The 15570-nt window shown below is 39.8% G+C and overlaps 1 protein-coding gene across 1 annotated transcript; it reads right to left on the bottom strand.

Moving 5' to 3' along the window:
- Positions 1-6702: 6702 nt before the first annotated feature.
- Positions 6703-9327, bottom strand: LOC126714292 (F-box/LRR-repeat protein At4g29420). The gene is made up of 2 exons (XM_050414383.1): positions 8811-9327; positions 6703-7863 (listed from the first exon to the last, which is right to left on the bottom strand). The coding sequence occupies exons 1-2, from the start codon at positions 9262-9264 to the stop codon at positions 6986-6988; spliced, it is 1332 nt and encodes a 443-aa protein (XP_050270340.1). The 5' UTR covers positions 9265-9327; the 3' UTR covers positions 6703-6985.
- Between the last annotated feature and the right edge of the window lie 6243 nt (positions 9328-15570).

The raw sequence follows: 15570 nt of genomic DNA, 5'->3' as shown, positions 1-15570 counted from the left end.
ATCCATGAAAAAATAGAACCACACCACTACATTTCCCCCTTAAAAATGAAATCGTGCCAGATACAATTGCATATGAAATTTTGACAACACGATTAATGTCATTACAAGTTTCAAATTAAAAATGTTGTTGTCGATGATATTTCCTCCCTCATCACCACTTCCATGCTCTCTCTCTCTCTCTCTCTCTCTCTCTCTCTCTCTCTCTATTATAAAAAGCTTTCAAAAAGTCTATGAAACACAACTTTTACCATACTATTTCTCTCAACTATCCTATGTATCCGACTATGAGTGATAGGTCACAGTTTGCCACATATAGTTGTGGAAAAGAGTACGATAAAGATTATGATTCTAGAATAATTGAAAATCTTGTAACCTCTACAAACTACGGTGTGTCGATGGTTTGATATTTGAAAAGACTGACTAAATCAATTTGAAAATTAGAATACCCCAAAATTGAGGTCTATATGTATAAAATTGGGTAATTCAAAGTAAGAATCTTGTCTCAAGAAATTATAAACAACAAAAGATATTTTTAGAACATAAATGGTGTCTCTCCTCGTGTAGGAGTTGTTTCTCTTGTTTGCTGACGAGCCTTCCCTCCCTAAGGAGCACCCTTAGGGTTTATCCTATCTTCTAAACTATTACTGTGGTTGTACATCCTATCAAACCAATCTGCTATCTCGATGGCAGAGAAGGTTATTGACAGCTTGGAGAACATGACGTTAACAATGGAGGAAGAAGAAACTATTGCGATCTCTGATGAAGGAAGATTAAGGGAGATTGAAAGTTGCAACTTAAGTCTGATTGGAAGGTTTCTCACTTGTAAACCTTACAACAAAAGAGCAGCGAAAGCAACTCTAAGAAGGGCCTGGGGCTTGAATGAAGGCTTACAGATTATAGAAGTAGGGGAAAATCTTTTCCAATTTAAATTCAACACCAAGTTTGATATGGAGCGAATACTTCATGACGACCTGTGGATGTTTGATAACCAACTTCTCTTATTACAGAAGTGGCATAGAGGCATGAATGCAAGGAATGTTAGTTTGGACTTTGCTTCTCTCTGGATTCAAATTTGGGATGCTCCTTTGATATGGTGTCTCCTACAGTGGTTACGGAGGTTGGAGGCAAACTAGGTAGTGTGGAAGATGTGGAAAGGAGAAGGAATCCAAATGATCAAAACTTTTTTATGCGGGTTAAAGTGGCCTTGCCTATTCCTAAACCTCTTAGGCTGGGGGCTTATCTAGCTAGTGTAGATGGTGAACGAACATGGTGCAAGTTTAAGTATGAGAGGCTGCCACTTTTCTATCACTGTTATGGTATGCTTGGACACGATCTTTGGCATTGTGCTAAACATTTTGCTGCAGCTAAACACAATGGAGATGTGAAGTGCCAGTACGGGGATTGGATGAGAGCATCTGGTGGCCACTCACATACGCCACCAAAAGGTCCATCAAGATTAACCAGGGAAGGGGGTAAGGCACAAGGTGGTGGAGGGCGTAATTCAAAGCAAGTGGAGCCAATCAAGGCGGCGTTTAAGAAGCAAGACGGAAACCCTAAGGAGGAAGGTGGTTTTGGATGCAGCGAGAAATCCGGGATTCATTTAGAAGGCCATCAATTCTCACCCATGATACTTGGAGACATTGTGACCAACTTGGAAAAGGGTGAACGTAATAATGAAGGTAATGTTACTGAGGTCCAAAATTCAAATTTTAATGCAGATCACGTGCCCCTTTATGCATGATGTTAAGACTATTGGGCCTACGGACTCAAAAACCAAGCCTAAGTGGACTCGTGTTGCCCATATGGACTGTGGGCTGGTGCAAACAAATAAAGAGTGCCCAAAATCAAAGTTGGGGAAGAAAGGGATTAAACACGTTGTAGAACCTAAAGGAGAATATGAGGCTACGACGAGAACAGCAAAACAAAGGAGAGTTTTTAGACAAAAAGGAAGTCCACGATGATGAATCGACGAGGGTGGAGAACCGCCCTTGCCGGATGCAATGAAAATTTTAAGCTGAACCTGCCAAGGGCTTGGGAACCCTTGGACAGTTCGAAGCCTATGTGACATCGTGCGAGTTCAAGCGCCTACGGTATGCTTCTTAGTGGAGACTAGACTGGACAAAGAGGGGTTTGACAGACAACTAGGGGACTTACCATTCCCAAACAAAATAGTGATTAAGCAACTGAATTCTGGAGGAGGACTAGGATTGATTTGGAGGGAAGGAGTGCAGCTGGACCTTATCAATTTCACCATGAACCATATTCTTGTTAAAGTCACTAGAGAAGATGGGTCCAACTAGTTTCTCACCGGATTTTATGGGTGGCCTGAAGCTAGCCAACAGGGTAAGTGATGGCCTCTACTCAATCATCTAAGATCATTTATGGATGGACCATGGGTTTGTATAGGAGATTTTAATGCCATCTTGAATTCCTCGGAGAAATTAAGTAACACACCACCGCAACAAAGGCTTATGGATGATTTTCGAGAGGCACTAGACTTGGCTAAATTAATTGACTTAAGCTTCCAAGGTTACCCTTTCACTTGGAACAATAGAAGACCTGGACATGCGAACACAAAACAGAGGTTGGACAGGGTAGTGGGGAATGAGGCTTGGAGGGCGAAATTTCATCTCTCTAAGGTAACACACTTATCCTATTATGCCTCTGATCATCTTCCAATTGTGCTTCATGTGAAGGGTGACAGAAAATGGCAAGGACGAGGAAGCCGTGGATTCAAGTTTAAGGAGACGTGGCTTCTCTATAATGATTGTGAGGTTGTGGTAGAGGAAGCTTCAAGTAGAGAGGGCATTCTGCCAAATGCTCTAGAGACAGCTAAACAAAAAATCAAAGCCTGTGGGGTGGATTTGTTGGCTTGGAGTTCAACTAAAACCCATCTGGCAAATGAGGAAATCAAACAACTCCAAAACAAAATTGAAACTTTGAATTGTAATGACTATACTGAGGAAAGTAAGGCAGAGCTTTTGGTTATGAGTAGGAAGTTGGATGATTTATTACGCAAACAAGAAATTTATTAGGCATAGAGATCTCGGATCCCTTGGCTAAATCATGGCGACAGAAACATGAATTTTTTCAACTCAAAGGCTTCATAGAGGAGAAGAAGAAATTACATACAAAGAATAAGGGATTCAGACAATAATTGGGTTGAAAAAGTGGAGGATATTGCAGGAGTAGCTTTGGACTACTTTCAGAATCTTTTCATAGCAGGGGAGTGTGACTAGATGGATGAATGCCTTAGTGCAGTGCCCCACAAAATTACTGCAGAGACGCATCAAACCTTGACCAGTGAGTTTAGTGCAGACGAAATCAAAGCGGCGTTGTTCCAAATGATAACAACAAAGGCCATTGGTCCTGATGGTATGAATGCTCTCTTTTTTGAAAAGTATTGGCATATTGTTGGTAATAATGTAATAGATACTGTGTTGGATTTTCTTGAGTCTGGTCACATGGTTCCTAGAATTAACTCTACTAATATTGTTCTCATTCCGAAAGTTAAAAGCCCCAAAAAATGTCTGATTTTTGCCCTATTAGCCTTTGTAATGTGATATATAAAATCATCTCTAAAGTCTTAGCTAATAAACTAAAACTGATTCTGCCACAAATCATATTACCTACACAAAGTGCTTTCGTACCCGGAAGACTCATCACAAATAATGTTTTATTAGCTTATGAGACCCTACATACTATGCATAGTAGAAAGAAGGGAAAGACAGGCTCTCTTGCTTTGAAATTGGATGTTAGCAAGGCCTATGATCGAGTAGAATGGGATTTCCTTCGTGGCATTATGACTAAATTGGGCTTTCTTGGACATTGGATCAGGCTAGTAATGGCCTGTGTTTCTTCACCATCTTTTTCTATTCTTATTAATGGTAAACCTATTTGGAAATATTACCCCCTTTAGAGGGCTCCACCAAGGAGATCCTTTATCACCTTATTTGTTTATATTGTGTGCAGAAGGGTTCACATCCTTATTAGCAAAAGCTGAGTCGGCGGGGAGGATTCATGGTGTTTCTATTTGTAGAAAAGCGCCAACGATATCTCATTTGCTTTTCGTTGGCCATCCATTGTTATTTTGCAAAGCCTCTCAAAAGGAAGTCTAGCTGATAAATGAACTTCTACAAACCTATGTAGATGCCTCAGGTCAAAGTATTAATATGGAGAAGTCCTCAGTATTTTTCAGCAACAACACTCTAGAGGGGATGCGAGACTAGATAAAGGTGAAGTTAGCTATAAAGGAAGTGGCAAAGTTTGAAACTTACCTAGGGCTGCCGACATTGGTTGGAAGGGCAAAGTACCAAACTTTTGCCTACCTTAAAGATAGAGTGTGGAAAAAGTTGCAGGGTTGGAAAGGCAAGCTGTTGTCCAAGGCCGGGAAAGAGGTGTTGATTAAGGCCGTAGCATAATCTATCCCCACATACACAATGGGTGTATTGTAACTGCCAACAAAGCTTTGTGATGATCTCAACGCAATGTGTGCAAATTTTTTGTGGGGTCAAGTTAATGGGGAGAGGAAAATCCATTGCCGGAGGTGGAGTATCTTAACTCAAGCTAAGAAAGTTGGAGGAATGGGTTTCCAAGACTTGAAGGCCTTCAATCTTGCCATGCTAGCTAAACAAGGATGGAGACTATTGCAAAACCAAGGATCATTAATGTTCAAGTGTCTCAAAGCTCGATATTTTCCACGATGCAATTTCCTGGAAGCAGTTGATTCGTCAAATAGCTCTTTTATTTGGAAGAGTATTATGGTTGCCCATCCTGTTTTAAAAATGGGATGCTGTTGGAGGGTGGGAGATGGAACATCTATACGGGTCATGTTGGATAGTTGGATCCCTAATCACCCCCCAAAGAAAATTATATTCCACCCTATTGAGGAAGAATGGGAATGGAGAGTTTCTGATCTTATGGACCTCGAATTAAGGTGCTGGAATAGAGAGCTTATCATGACAAAGTTCCACAGAGATTATGCAGAGGCAATATTGCAAATACCACTGAGTAAAAGACAAGTGGTGGACTCAGTGATGTGGCTCCACACAACCAGGGGAATATATTATGTGAAATCAGGTTATTATGTGACCACACAAATACTTAGGGGGGCGAATTGGGTAGAAAGTTCTAGAGGGCACAGCGGTACTAAAAATTGGGCAAAGTTATGGAAGCTCAAGGTGCCTAATAAAATCAAAGTCTTTGGCTGGAGGGCATGCCAAAACATCCTTCCTACCCAAGAAAATTTAGTCCATCGACGTATAATGGTGAATGATACACGTGAGCTTTGCAAGAGTGCTTCAGAAACAGGGGTTTATGCTTTATGGGAGTGTGGAGTGGCGAAGGATGTATGGGCAGGTAGCTCAGTGAGGTTACAAAAACATGTTGGGGGTCAATGGGATTCAATGCAATTATATAAGGAGGTGCAGGACCGACTATCAAGGGGAGAATTTGAGCTATTCTTAGCCCAAGCCTGGCTCATATGGACCCAATGGAACAAGATTATAATTGGGGGAAAGCTTCAGGCACTAACCCAACTGAACAAACGAGCATCTGATCTCCTGGTAGAATTTTAGCAAGCTCAAAAGCAGCTAACTATAGTCAGTAGAACCAGCACAGAGAGCAGATGGTGTCCACAACCAAATTCAAAGTTCAAACTTAACTTTGATGCAGCCACTTTCTCTGACCTTAAGTGCTCTGGTATAGGAGCTATCATTCACAATGAGAAGGGGAAGTAATGGGAGCAATGTCCACTAAGGGTCTGCAAGTACAAGACAGCACGAAAGCTGAAGTCCTTACATGCTGCAGAGCTCTAGAATTTGCCATTGATATTGGATTTTCAAAATTGGTGATTGAAGGAGACAGTGCACAGGTGCTGCATTCATTAATGTCCAGTGATACAAACTTGTCTCGGCTTGGTCATTTTTTTGTTGATATACAATGTTTGATTGCTGGTTTACATTGGGCAAAAGTGAAATTGATGAAAAGGGATGCAAATTGTGTAGCTCATTCTCTAGTGCGTTATGCGAAAACTATAGTTGATGATGTATTTTGGTTGGAGGACTCCCCACCACCAGCCTTGGAGGCATTGTATGTTGACTCTCTTCAATTTCAATGAATGAAGTATTGTTGTGTTTTCAAAAAATAAAGAACATAAATGTTCTACCAAACCAATAGGAGGCACAAGGGAGGTGGGAGATATTTGCAACTATCCTCAAATTGGCAAGCCAAATATGAACTGTACATATGTATGAAAATGAGTTAATTTGCATTGAAAGTTTTAGGGGCCGTTTGGTAATGTTATTCTAATAACGTTGTTTGTATTTTTTGGAAATACGTGTGGATAAAAAAATGTGTGAAAATATATGTAATGTTATTTAAAAACTGAAAACATGGCTAGAACAAAATTCTAGTATTTACATGTGAGTCCTACAAATTTCTAAATATTTACAAAATTTATTGAACAATGTTACTTGAAAACTAAAAACCGGTAAGAGAAGTTTTCTAAATTCAATGTTTAAATATCCTAAAATGAGCAACGTAATTCAAACACTCCTAAAAAAAACACTCCTACCAAATATGTTTTTTTTGGGATCAATAGTTTTCAGTGTTTAAACACTGAAAATTGTTGTTTGGAATAACCAACCAAACAGGCCCTAATGTTCCCACCAAATTCTACATCAAGGATATGTACAACAGACGCATTGAAATGTATATTTCATTTATATGTACAACAGACCTTGGATGAGAGGATATCATTCCCTCCTATGCATCTGATATTGTCACGAGTCTTATGAACTATTGGTCTTTGCCACCTCCCGTATGTCTGCCAAATTCCACACAGCAAATTATTGTTCTAACAACATGGCATAGATAAAGGAATTTTTATTCAAATTATACATAACATAACCCTTTGGAAACATGGCAATGATAAAGGAATTTTTATTCAGTCCTCTTCCTATTATGGACAACCACGGTTGCCAAACTACAGGGGTTCAGAAACCCAAAGATCCTCTGTTCCTTCTATCCACATTCCTCTTTTCCATCTAACTCTTGGACAAGCAGCTCTACACTTTGAGATGAGGCTGCTAGCAGTGGGATTATCAACTCGTTTGTGGATGACTAACGCCATGTCTGACAAGTTGGTACAATTATCCAAAATAGAGAAAATGAATGAAAATGTAAGATAGTCAAATTCCACCAAATATCCAACAATTTCCTTCAACCCCTTCATCCCACGCCTACCTTCCATACCTCTTGAGTGAAAGTAATTCTCTATTTCCTTCCAAGCTCCCGAACCCATATGAAGATAGCTCAAATTTGGGAAAACATCAAACAACATGTCAAAGTTAAACCCTGTCATTTTCAATTTCATTGAATCCACCCTAAGCTTCTTGACGGTTCTACCAGATGGAAACATGCTGATAAGACTGCAAAGATTCACAGACTCAAGCTTAAGGTTTTTTAAATGAGGAAACTCTTTCACTTTAAATTCATTTGCTTCCTCAAGGGCAAGGTGGAAATTAGAGAGCAGTGGGGTTTCAAGGACAAGAGACTGTGGTTTAATGCACTTCAGTTTGAGTTTGACAAGTTTGGGTGCCAATATGGTCAGAGAAAGTGGAGCATTTGACACTGTCCATAGACAAGTGTTAAGGTGCAGAAGATGGATCTTTGGTTCCTTAAGTCCACCAACACCAATCAAATTCAGAACTTTCAGATAAGGGAAGCAATGGTTAACGTTGTGTAGATCTTCATCATCCAGTCTTATGTATTCAAGTGTCAAACTAGTGAGCATGGGCATTGGTTTCAGACCATCCACAGACAGCCAAGCATTTTTCACCTGTAGTTCAAGAAGACTATGGCCTGCACATGCACATGTACAAACATATAACATGCATATATTCAATCACAACAAGCATATCTGAGTAATTATCAAACTGGAGCTCCGCTGGGAATGAAATTAAACAATAAAGTGACATTTCAGCAATCAAAGGAAACTGGTTAATTGTAGTTTTCAATCCTATACTATGAATACATTTGTGATATACATCCTAAAATTCTAAACGGTATAGATGCGCAATGTTCACCCACTATCCAAATTAGATTTTAATCCAAATTTCACATCAGGGTGTTGATTGAAGATTTTGTGTAGTTTCTGATACAGATGGGAAATGTTCTGAACCTCTGTTAATTTAAAGCATAAAAATCCACTATTTGTTAATTTCTAAGTTTTTTTTCCCCCCCATTGATAAGTTACACTATCGCACCAAGTGCCCTTTGTTGTGAATTTTCAAAATCTGCCTCTTATGGAGTTTCTAAAATCCAACTCTTTCCTTCTAAAATTAGTTGATTAGATTTTGATACATACTCAACATCTAGACGAATTTCAAACATTAACATTTTGGTACTCTTTCTTAGGTGTTGTAATTTAGGTTCCTCAGTTAACTTCAGCAATCTTCTCTTATGGACTATCAAATTCACCTTATGGTTCATTGACCAATACAATCATATGATTTGGGAAACCTAAGGTACACCAAATGCCAAGAGCCTTCTAGCTAATTGACACTTCTGATGTTCCCAACAGAGACATCCAAGCTTCAAATCCCCCCAGTCTAGTTATCAAGTTTATAAATAAATTTAATTAAAAAAAAAAAAAAAAACAGCACATAATTGTTGTAACTCAGTTTTGTCTCTATCATTAAAGTATTGATGATGTTACCATAATTCAGTTTCAAACTGGATTTAAATTTCATTTGACTATTTAATAGACAAGACAACATGTGTAACCCAAAAAGAAAACAGAAACTCACAGTACGATGAAATGAGAGACAGAATCTCCGACTTTCGCCAACAAGACTGAATCCAAAAGTCCGATATCGAAAGCGATTTGAGCCCACCACCGATGTTCGGCAACCACTGGTTAACGAATCCCACATCGGTGAGGTAAAGATCGTCGGACTCGCCCTCCACGTCGACGTCGGATATGTTTCCGAGCGATTTCTCGACGCCAATCGATACGGACCGGAGGGCTCGGCGGTGAAGGACCAAGTTGCTGATGATGGTCTTGAAGGGCGTGACAGAGGGCTCGGTACCTGGGGCTCGGGATTTGAGGTAGCGTGACAAGGTGAAGAGGAGGTGGATTTTCGAGACCTCGCAAGAGAGCGAGTTGAGTGTCCTCGAGACGAGTCGGCACCGAGCGAGCTCCGATGAGTCGCCGAGTCGACTCAGGATTTCGATGATTAGAGGAGGAGGTAGCTCCTCCATGGAGAGAGAGAGAAAAAGAGATGGGTGGAAATGGAAGTCGGTTATGGCTTTTTAGTTTTGTTTGGGTCATGTAAGAGTCATTTTATTCATCGTTGACACTAATTACAATACGTGGCAGTGATTTTTTTTTTTTTTTTGAGAATATTAAGTATTTTTTTAATGCACGTGGAGAGAGGTGAGAAAGTTTTTTAAAAAACCTTATAGTGGTGTACAAAGGCGGTCCAACATAATTTGGAGTCTAAGGCGAAAAATTTATGCGGGACTTTTAATATGTAAATATTAATTAAACAAAATTATTTAATACTAATCAAATTAAGATTAATTTGATACATTAAATACATAAATAATACCAACTACACTAATGTTAATTTCATATAGAGAATTGAATATCATAGTTGAATTATAAATATTAATAAAAAGAAATAAAAATATATTGCGATTGAAAAATATACTTTATTTTGGATATAAGACGAAACATAGTTAAATAAAGTTGTAATCTAATTTTTAATTTTATATTTTGATTTTAAGATAGAGATAAATATTGTAGGGACACGATTTGTTTAACGGCCCAATAGTAACGTTGGGCTCGTATGCAATGGGCCCCAACAATATGATTTATAGAGAATGGGCTTGAATGGCATGACCTTGGGCACAGGTGGACGGTTTGATCGTGGCGTCCATGGAAATTCTTGTACGGGCGGGCCTGGCTTGACCAGCTAAGCCCTCCATTGAAACGGGTTGTAGGACTTTTGTCCTCGGACGCTGTCCAAAGATCCTTGTGTTATTCCCTTTCTCCCCTTTTACCGGGGGGAGAGAGTCCCCCTTTCTCCCCTTTTACCGGGGGGAGAGAGTCCCCTTTTCTTCTAGGGGTCTTCTTTCTTTTATACTCATGTTTGTTTTCCTATTTAGAGTCCACGTGTAAGTTTCACTTTTCTGGGGTGCAAACCTGTCCTGTCAACCCATACCTAGTATGGTTTGGGGTCGTTGGGAAAGTTAAAGGGTATGGTTTAAAGGATGGACTTGTCAGATACAAGGTTTGGTATTATGACGTTGACAGCTTTTTCCCTTACCCTGCCCCTGAACTCAGTTTCTCCCTTTCTTCAGGCACTTCATGAGGTGCCGAGCAAGAGGTCGTCCTCGGCAATGGCTCTCCTCGGCTTGAAACATAGGGCCTGGCCCCCATGTAGAGTGGGACTGGGCCGCGAATTCACTAGCCCCACAATAGCCCCTCAAAATCCTGCTGCCCGACTTTTAGTTGGGGATGAGGATTTTGATAATGCTAGGCCCACATCACGACTCACTCTGATTATGTACTTTTTGATGTTTGGGCTTTTCCATTTGCATAGGAGATGTACCGAATTAAGAGGCATTTCTTTAGTCTTCAGTCACGCGGTGCCCTTTGACGTTCCAGTGTTCGAGACGCGCCTTCACGAGAATCCTTTAACCCTATGGTTGCAGGTGGCATTGGAAATTGCGCTGAAACCATTTTTTCTGTAGCGTTCCTTGGAACTCTGCGTAAATTAAATGCCACCTCCTGATCTTTTAAATAAATAGGATAGGAGGTTGCTCTACTTACACATAAATCCTTTAGTTTCCTCCCAAACCATAATCCTTAAGCCATAATCACAGCATCCGTATCCGGTGTTGTCCACCCTTAGTGTAATATGCTTGAGGCGCGGGTTGGGGTGAAGGAACTCCATCCGCCACAGAGGCGCCGGGTCCTTCTGAGACTCAAAGTAGTGTGGTCTGGGCAAGGGAGGCACAGATTCAAGAAAATATTCCGTCTTGACAAAGGGGAAATGGTGTTTCTTCTTCTTTTAGTCAAAATCCGAAGCAGGTGCTGGTCGCACCAGATTCTTGGTGCATTAGAAGTAGAGTTTTCCGCCATCAGCGCCGTCTGCTTTATCGCAGACATGGTTACGTGAAGGCCCATCAACTTCCGGCTCCCTGCACCTTTTCTTCAACGGTGCTGGCCGCAAGTTGGGTTCTCTGCACCTTTTCTTCAGCTCCGCTAGCCCGGAGTTAGGCTCTCTACACCTTTTCTTCAACGGTGCAGGCCCCATGTTGGGTTCTTTGGCTGCCTGAGTTATGGGCATGTAGAAGTGTTGAGGAATGGTTTTCCTTGAACAATAGCAGCCAACCTCTCCTCTGTGTTACTTCCTCGGACTCCTTTTTATTTTCTTGTATTTTCCTTTTCGCTTATGTAATTAGCTCCAGTATAAGCTTATTCCAGCTTCTCATTGTACACTGTACTATTTCTTTGTCTTAATAAAAGTGGAATTTATTTACTTGTTTTGGATATCTTTCTCTTTTTTTTTTTTTTTTTTTTGCAACAACTACTTTGTGAATGGGTGTGCTCTGGGTGTGTTTTTCTTCAATGATACTTAGAGCAGGAAACCTTGAAGCATAATCCGACTAATTCTAATTTACCGACATTACCAGGCATAATAACGATAATTCACAGTAAATTAAACTCAGGAAACTAATCGAGATAACAGCTGAATATTCCGTAATACATGCGAGGAGATCGTCCGAGAACGATAAACTCTAAATAATTCATCCGAGAGGATGGCCGAGCATTGAGGGACTTCGATTGTGTTTTTGGTAACATATTGCTCTATATTGCATCAATCCCTTTGGTACTGAGGATCCGAGAGCAGACTTGGGAACCCATGCAGTTTAGGGATTATCCCAATTGTTAATGAAGAGCTCTCTCCGGACAGATGTTAAGGTCCATGTAACGTAGTTTTTCTTTTGAGTATTTGGTTTCCCCAGGGGCTTGAGTCCGAGGACCATGCAAGGCCTTGGTTCTGTCCAAAACTTGTATTTTTTCTTTTAAGTAGTTGGTTTCCCCAAAGGCTTGAGTCCGAGGACCATGCAAGGCCTTGGTTCTGTCCAAAACTTGTACTTTTTCTTTTAAGTAGTTGGTTTCCCCAGAGGCTTGAGTCCGAGGACCATGCAAGGCCTTGGTTCTGTCCAAAACTTGTACTTTTTCTTTTAAGTAGTTGGTTTCCCCAGAGGCTTGAGTCCGAGGACCATGCAAGACCTTGGTTCTGTCCAAAACTTGTACTTTTTCTTTTAAGTAGTTGGTTTCCCCAGAGGCTTGAGTCCGAGGACCATGCAAGGCCTTGGTTCTGTCCAAAACTTGTACTTTTTCTTTTAAGTAGTTGGTTTCCCCAGAGGCTTGAGTCCGAGGACCATGCAAAGCCTTGGTTCTGTCCAAAACTTGTACTTTTTCTTTTAAGTAGTTGGTTTCCCCAGAGGCTTGAGTCCGAGGACCATGCAAGGCCTTGGTTCTGTCCAAAACTTGTATTTTTTCTTTTACTTATCTATTGATTTAATTTCCAAAGGTTAGCCCCTTGACTCAGGTGGGGAGGGGTTCACTTGATGTTGGAAGCCCCTAGAATTGCCTGTGCCCTTGGCATTGCCAGGCATAGCCCCTAGTGGGAACTTATGTTAGAACAATAACAATATGTCGCTGGTAATGAAGGCACCCTCATAGACCCTTGCTTGACAAAGGCTTAACTCCGCCACCACCTAAGCCAACGCGCAAGCCATTCCCACAGACGGCGCCAATTGTAGGGACACGATTTGTTTAACGGCCCAATAGTAACGTTGGGCTCGTATGCAATGGGCCCCAACAATATGATTTGTAGAGAATAGGCTTGAATGGCATGACCTTGGGCACAGGTGGACGGTTTGATCGTGGCGTCCATGGAAATTCTTGTACGGGCGGGCCTGGCTTGACCAGCTAAGCCCTCCATTGAAACGGGTTGTAGGACTTTTGTCCTCGGACGCTGTCCAAAGATCCTTGTGTTATTCCCTTTCTCCCCTTTTACTGAGGGGAGAGAGTCCCCCTTTCTCCCATTTTACCGGGGGGAGAGAGTCCCCTTTTCTTCTGGGGGTCTTCTTTCTTTTATACTCATGTTTGTTTTCCTATTTAGAGTCCACGTGTAAGTTTCACTTTTCTGGGGTGCAAACTTGTCCTGTCAACCCATACCTAGTATGGTTTGGGGTCGTTGGGAAAGTTAAAGGGTATGGTTTAAAGGATGGACTTATCAGATACAGGGTTTGGTATTATGACGTTGGCAGCTTTTTCCCTTACCCTGCCCCTGAGCTCAGTTTCTCCCTTTCTTCAGGCACTTCATGAGGTGCCGAGCAAGAGGTCGTCCTCGACAATGGCTCTCCTCGGCTTGGGCCATAGGGCCTGGGCCCCCATGTAGAGTGGGACTGGGCCGCGAATTCACTAGCCCCACAAATATTATTTGGTGTGTGGCTTTGTAAGATATTAGTTTACAAAAATCAAAGTCTCAAACTATCAGGGGAGATTAATCTATAATTGATGATTTAATACATTTGCAACATCTTTTTGAAATATTTTAGGGTTTCAATTGAGTTAAGGTTTTATTGGTCTTGTAATTTGAGAGTCTTAATAGAAATGTAAAAGAAAAATACACTAATTAAAAACACTATAAAATGTTCAAAATATAATGTGACATTGTCTCTCATTGATGAACTTCATCAATTTAACTAATGAATGTTTATATCATTTTTTTTATGATTAATAACATGACAATTTGTAAGCCAATAGTAAAATTTGTAGTATCCTTGACATCACTAATAAAAAAAATGTACAACCTTTAGAATATATATATATATATATATATATATATAATTTTATAAAAATTTGGGCCTTTACTATGGAAAGTGGGGCATTTTTTCCTAAGAAAATTTTTGTTTTTTGGTGGGGCCTTAGGCCTAGGCCTTGGGCCGGCCCTGGTGGTGTATATCCAAAAGGGCTTAACTCTTGGATACACAGTACAGATTTTAAACCTCTTTAACTCACACTCATTTTCCAATGTGACGTTGAATTTTCAGGATCAAGTAGATTGGTAGTTGCACTCTCTCTTTGTATCGGTCTATTTTAGCATAATATAATTTTACTTAACAACTTTTCATTGTTTTCAAAAACATTGGCATGAAATTATTTATTTTAAACTTTATTTTATTAAATATCAATTTTTCTTATTTTGTTTCTAATTTTTTTTTAATTTTTTAATTGTTTATCTCTCTTCACACACTAGTAACAATACAAGTATTATCCACTCTCGTCCTTCTTATATATATATGCCCTTATATATATTTGCACATATGGTGTCTGTTTGGGAATAACTTATTTAGTTAAAATTGAAAACTTTTTGCTATAAGTATTATAGATAAAGGTAAAAGTTAGTTGAATAATATAATGGGACCCATTAATAGTACCAAAAAGTGTAGTGAGACCCATGAATAGTAACAAAAATAAACTAAAATTGCAGATAAGCTGAAATTTTTAGCTTATCCCAAACAGATACATACTATAGTAAAAATACATTTTATAGCCAATGGATACATAAGCTAATGTATGGTCAATCTGGAATTAACGAAACAAGGTTCATCTTCATTATCCTTGTTGCCCCACAAAGCAACTAGCCCAGCTAGTTAAAAGACCGTTTGGAGGAGTACAAAGCTATGACACCCTCCCCAAAATCCGCCAACAAAAATAGTGATCTAAATGGATTCCACCACCTCAAGATTTCTTTAAGATAAACTATGACGGAGCAATTTTCCTTGTTGAAAATAGATTAGGCATAGGTGTGGTGATCTGAAATAACAGGGGGCTAGTTGTGGCGTCCTTAGTACAACAATTACCCTACACTTTTCAAGCTGTTGAGGTTAAAGCTATGGCAACATGCAAAGCTATGGAGTTTGGCAGGGAGATAGGAGTAGCTAAGGTTATTGTCGAAGAAGACTCGGCAACAGTGGTGAAAGCTCTATGCTCTAGTGATAAGGGATTGACCTCTTATGGGTGGTTGGTTAGTGATACTGCTCTTTACTTTGGTTTCTTTTCAGAATCGTCTTACTCTCATACTGTGAGAGAAGGCAATAGAGTTGCTCATAGCCTGACTAGACAAGCTGTGTTCTTTCGAGATAGTACAGTGTGGATGGAGGATGATCCACACATCACTTATTTTTTTGTTCAGGCTGATAAAGCCACCCTTTGATAACTTTAATAAATGATGTCTTTCTTCTCAACAAAAAAAAAAAAAAGAAAGCTAATTTGAATTTTTTTGGGACCGAGTGGGCAAAATTTGGCCCTTGTGCTATTTCATAATATATGATGTGGATGCTCTAACGTGTAAAAGATTTGTGTTTTCCAACGTGTATGTTTTGTACAAATTATGAAAAGTATAAGGATGAAAAATAAAAATAAAAATAAAAAAAAAATTTTAGAGGAAAAATAAATTTATTTTATTTGATTGAAAA

This window comes from Quercus robur, chromosome 2, assembly GCF_932294415.1.
Source record: "Quercus robur chromosome 2, dhQueRobu3.1, whole genome shotgun sequence".
Lineage (NCBI taxonomy): Eukaryota > Viridiplantae > Streptophyta > Magnoliopsida > Fagales > Fagaceae > Quercus > Quercus robur.
This window is presented reverse-complemented; position numbering and strand designations above follow the sequence as displayed.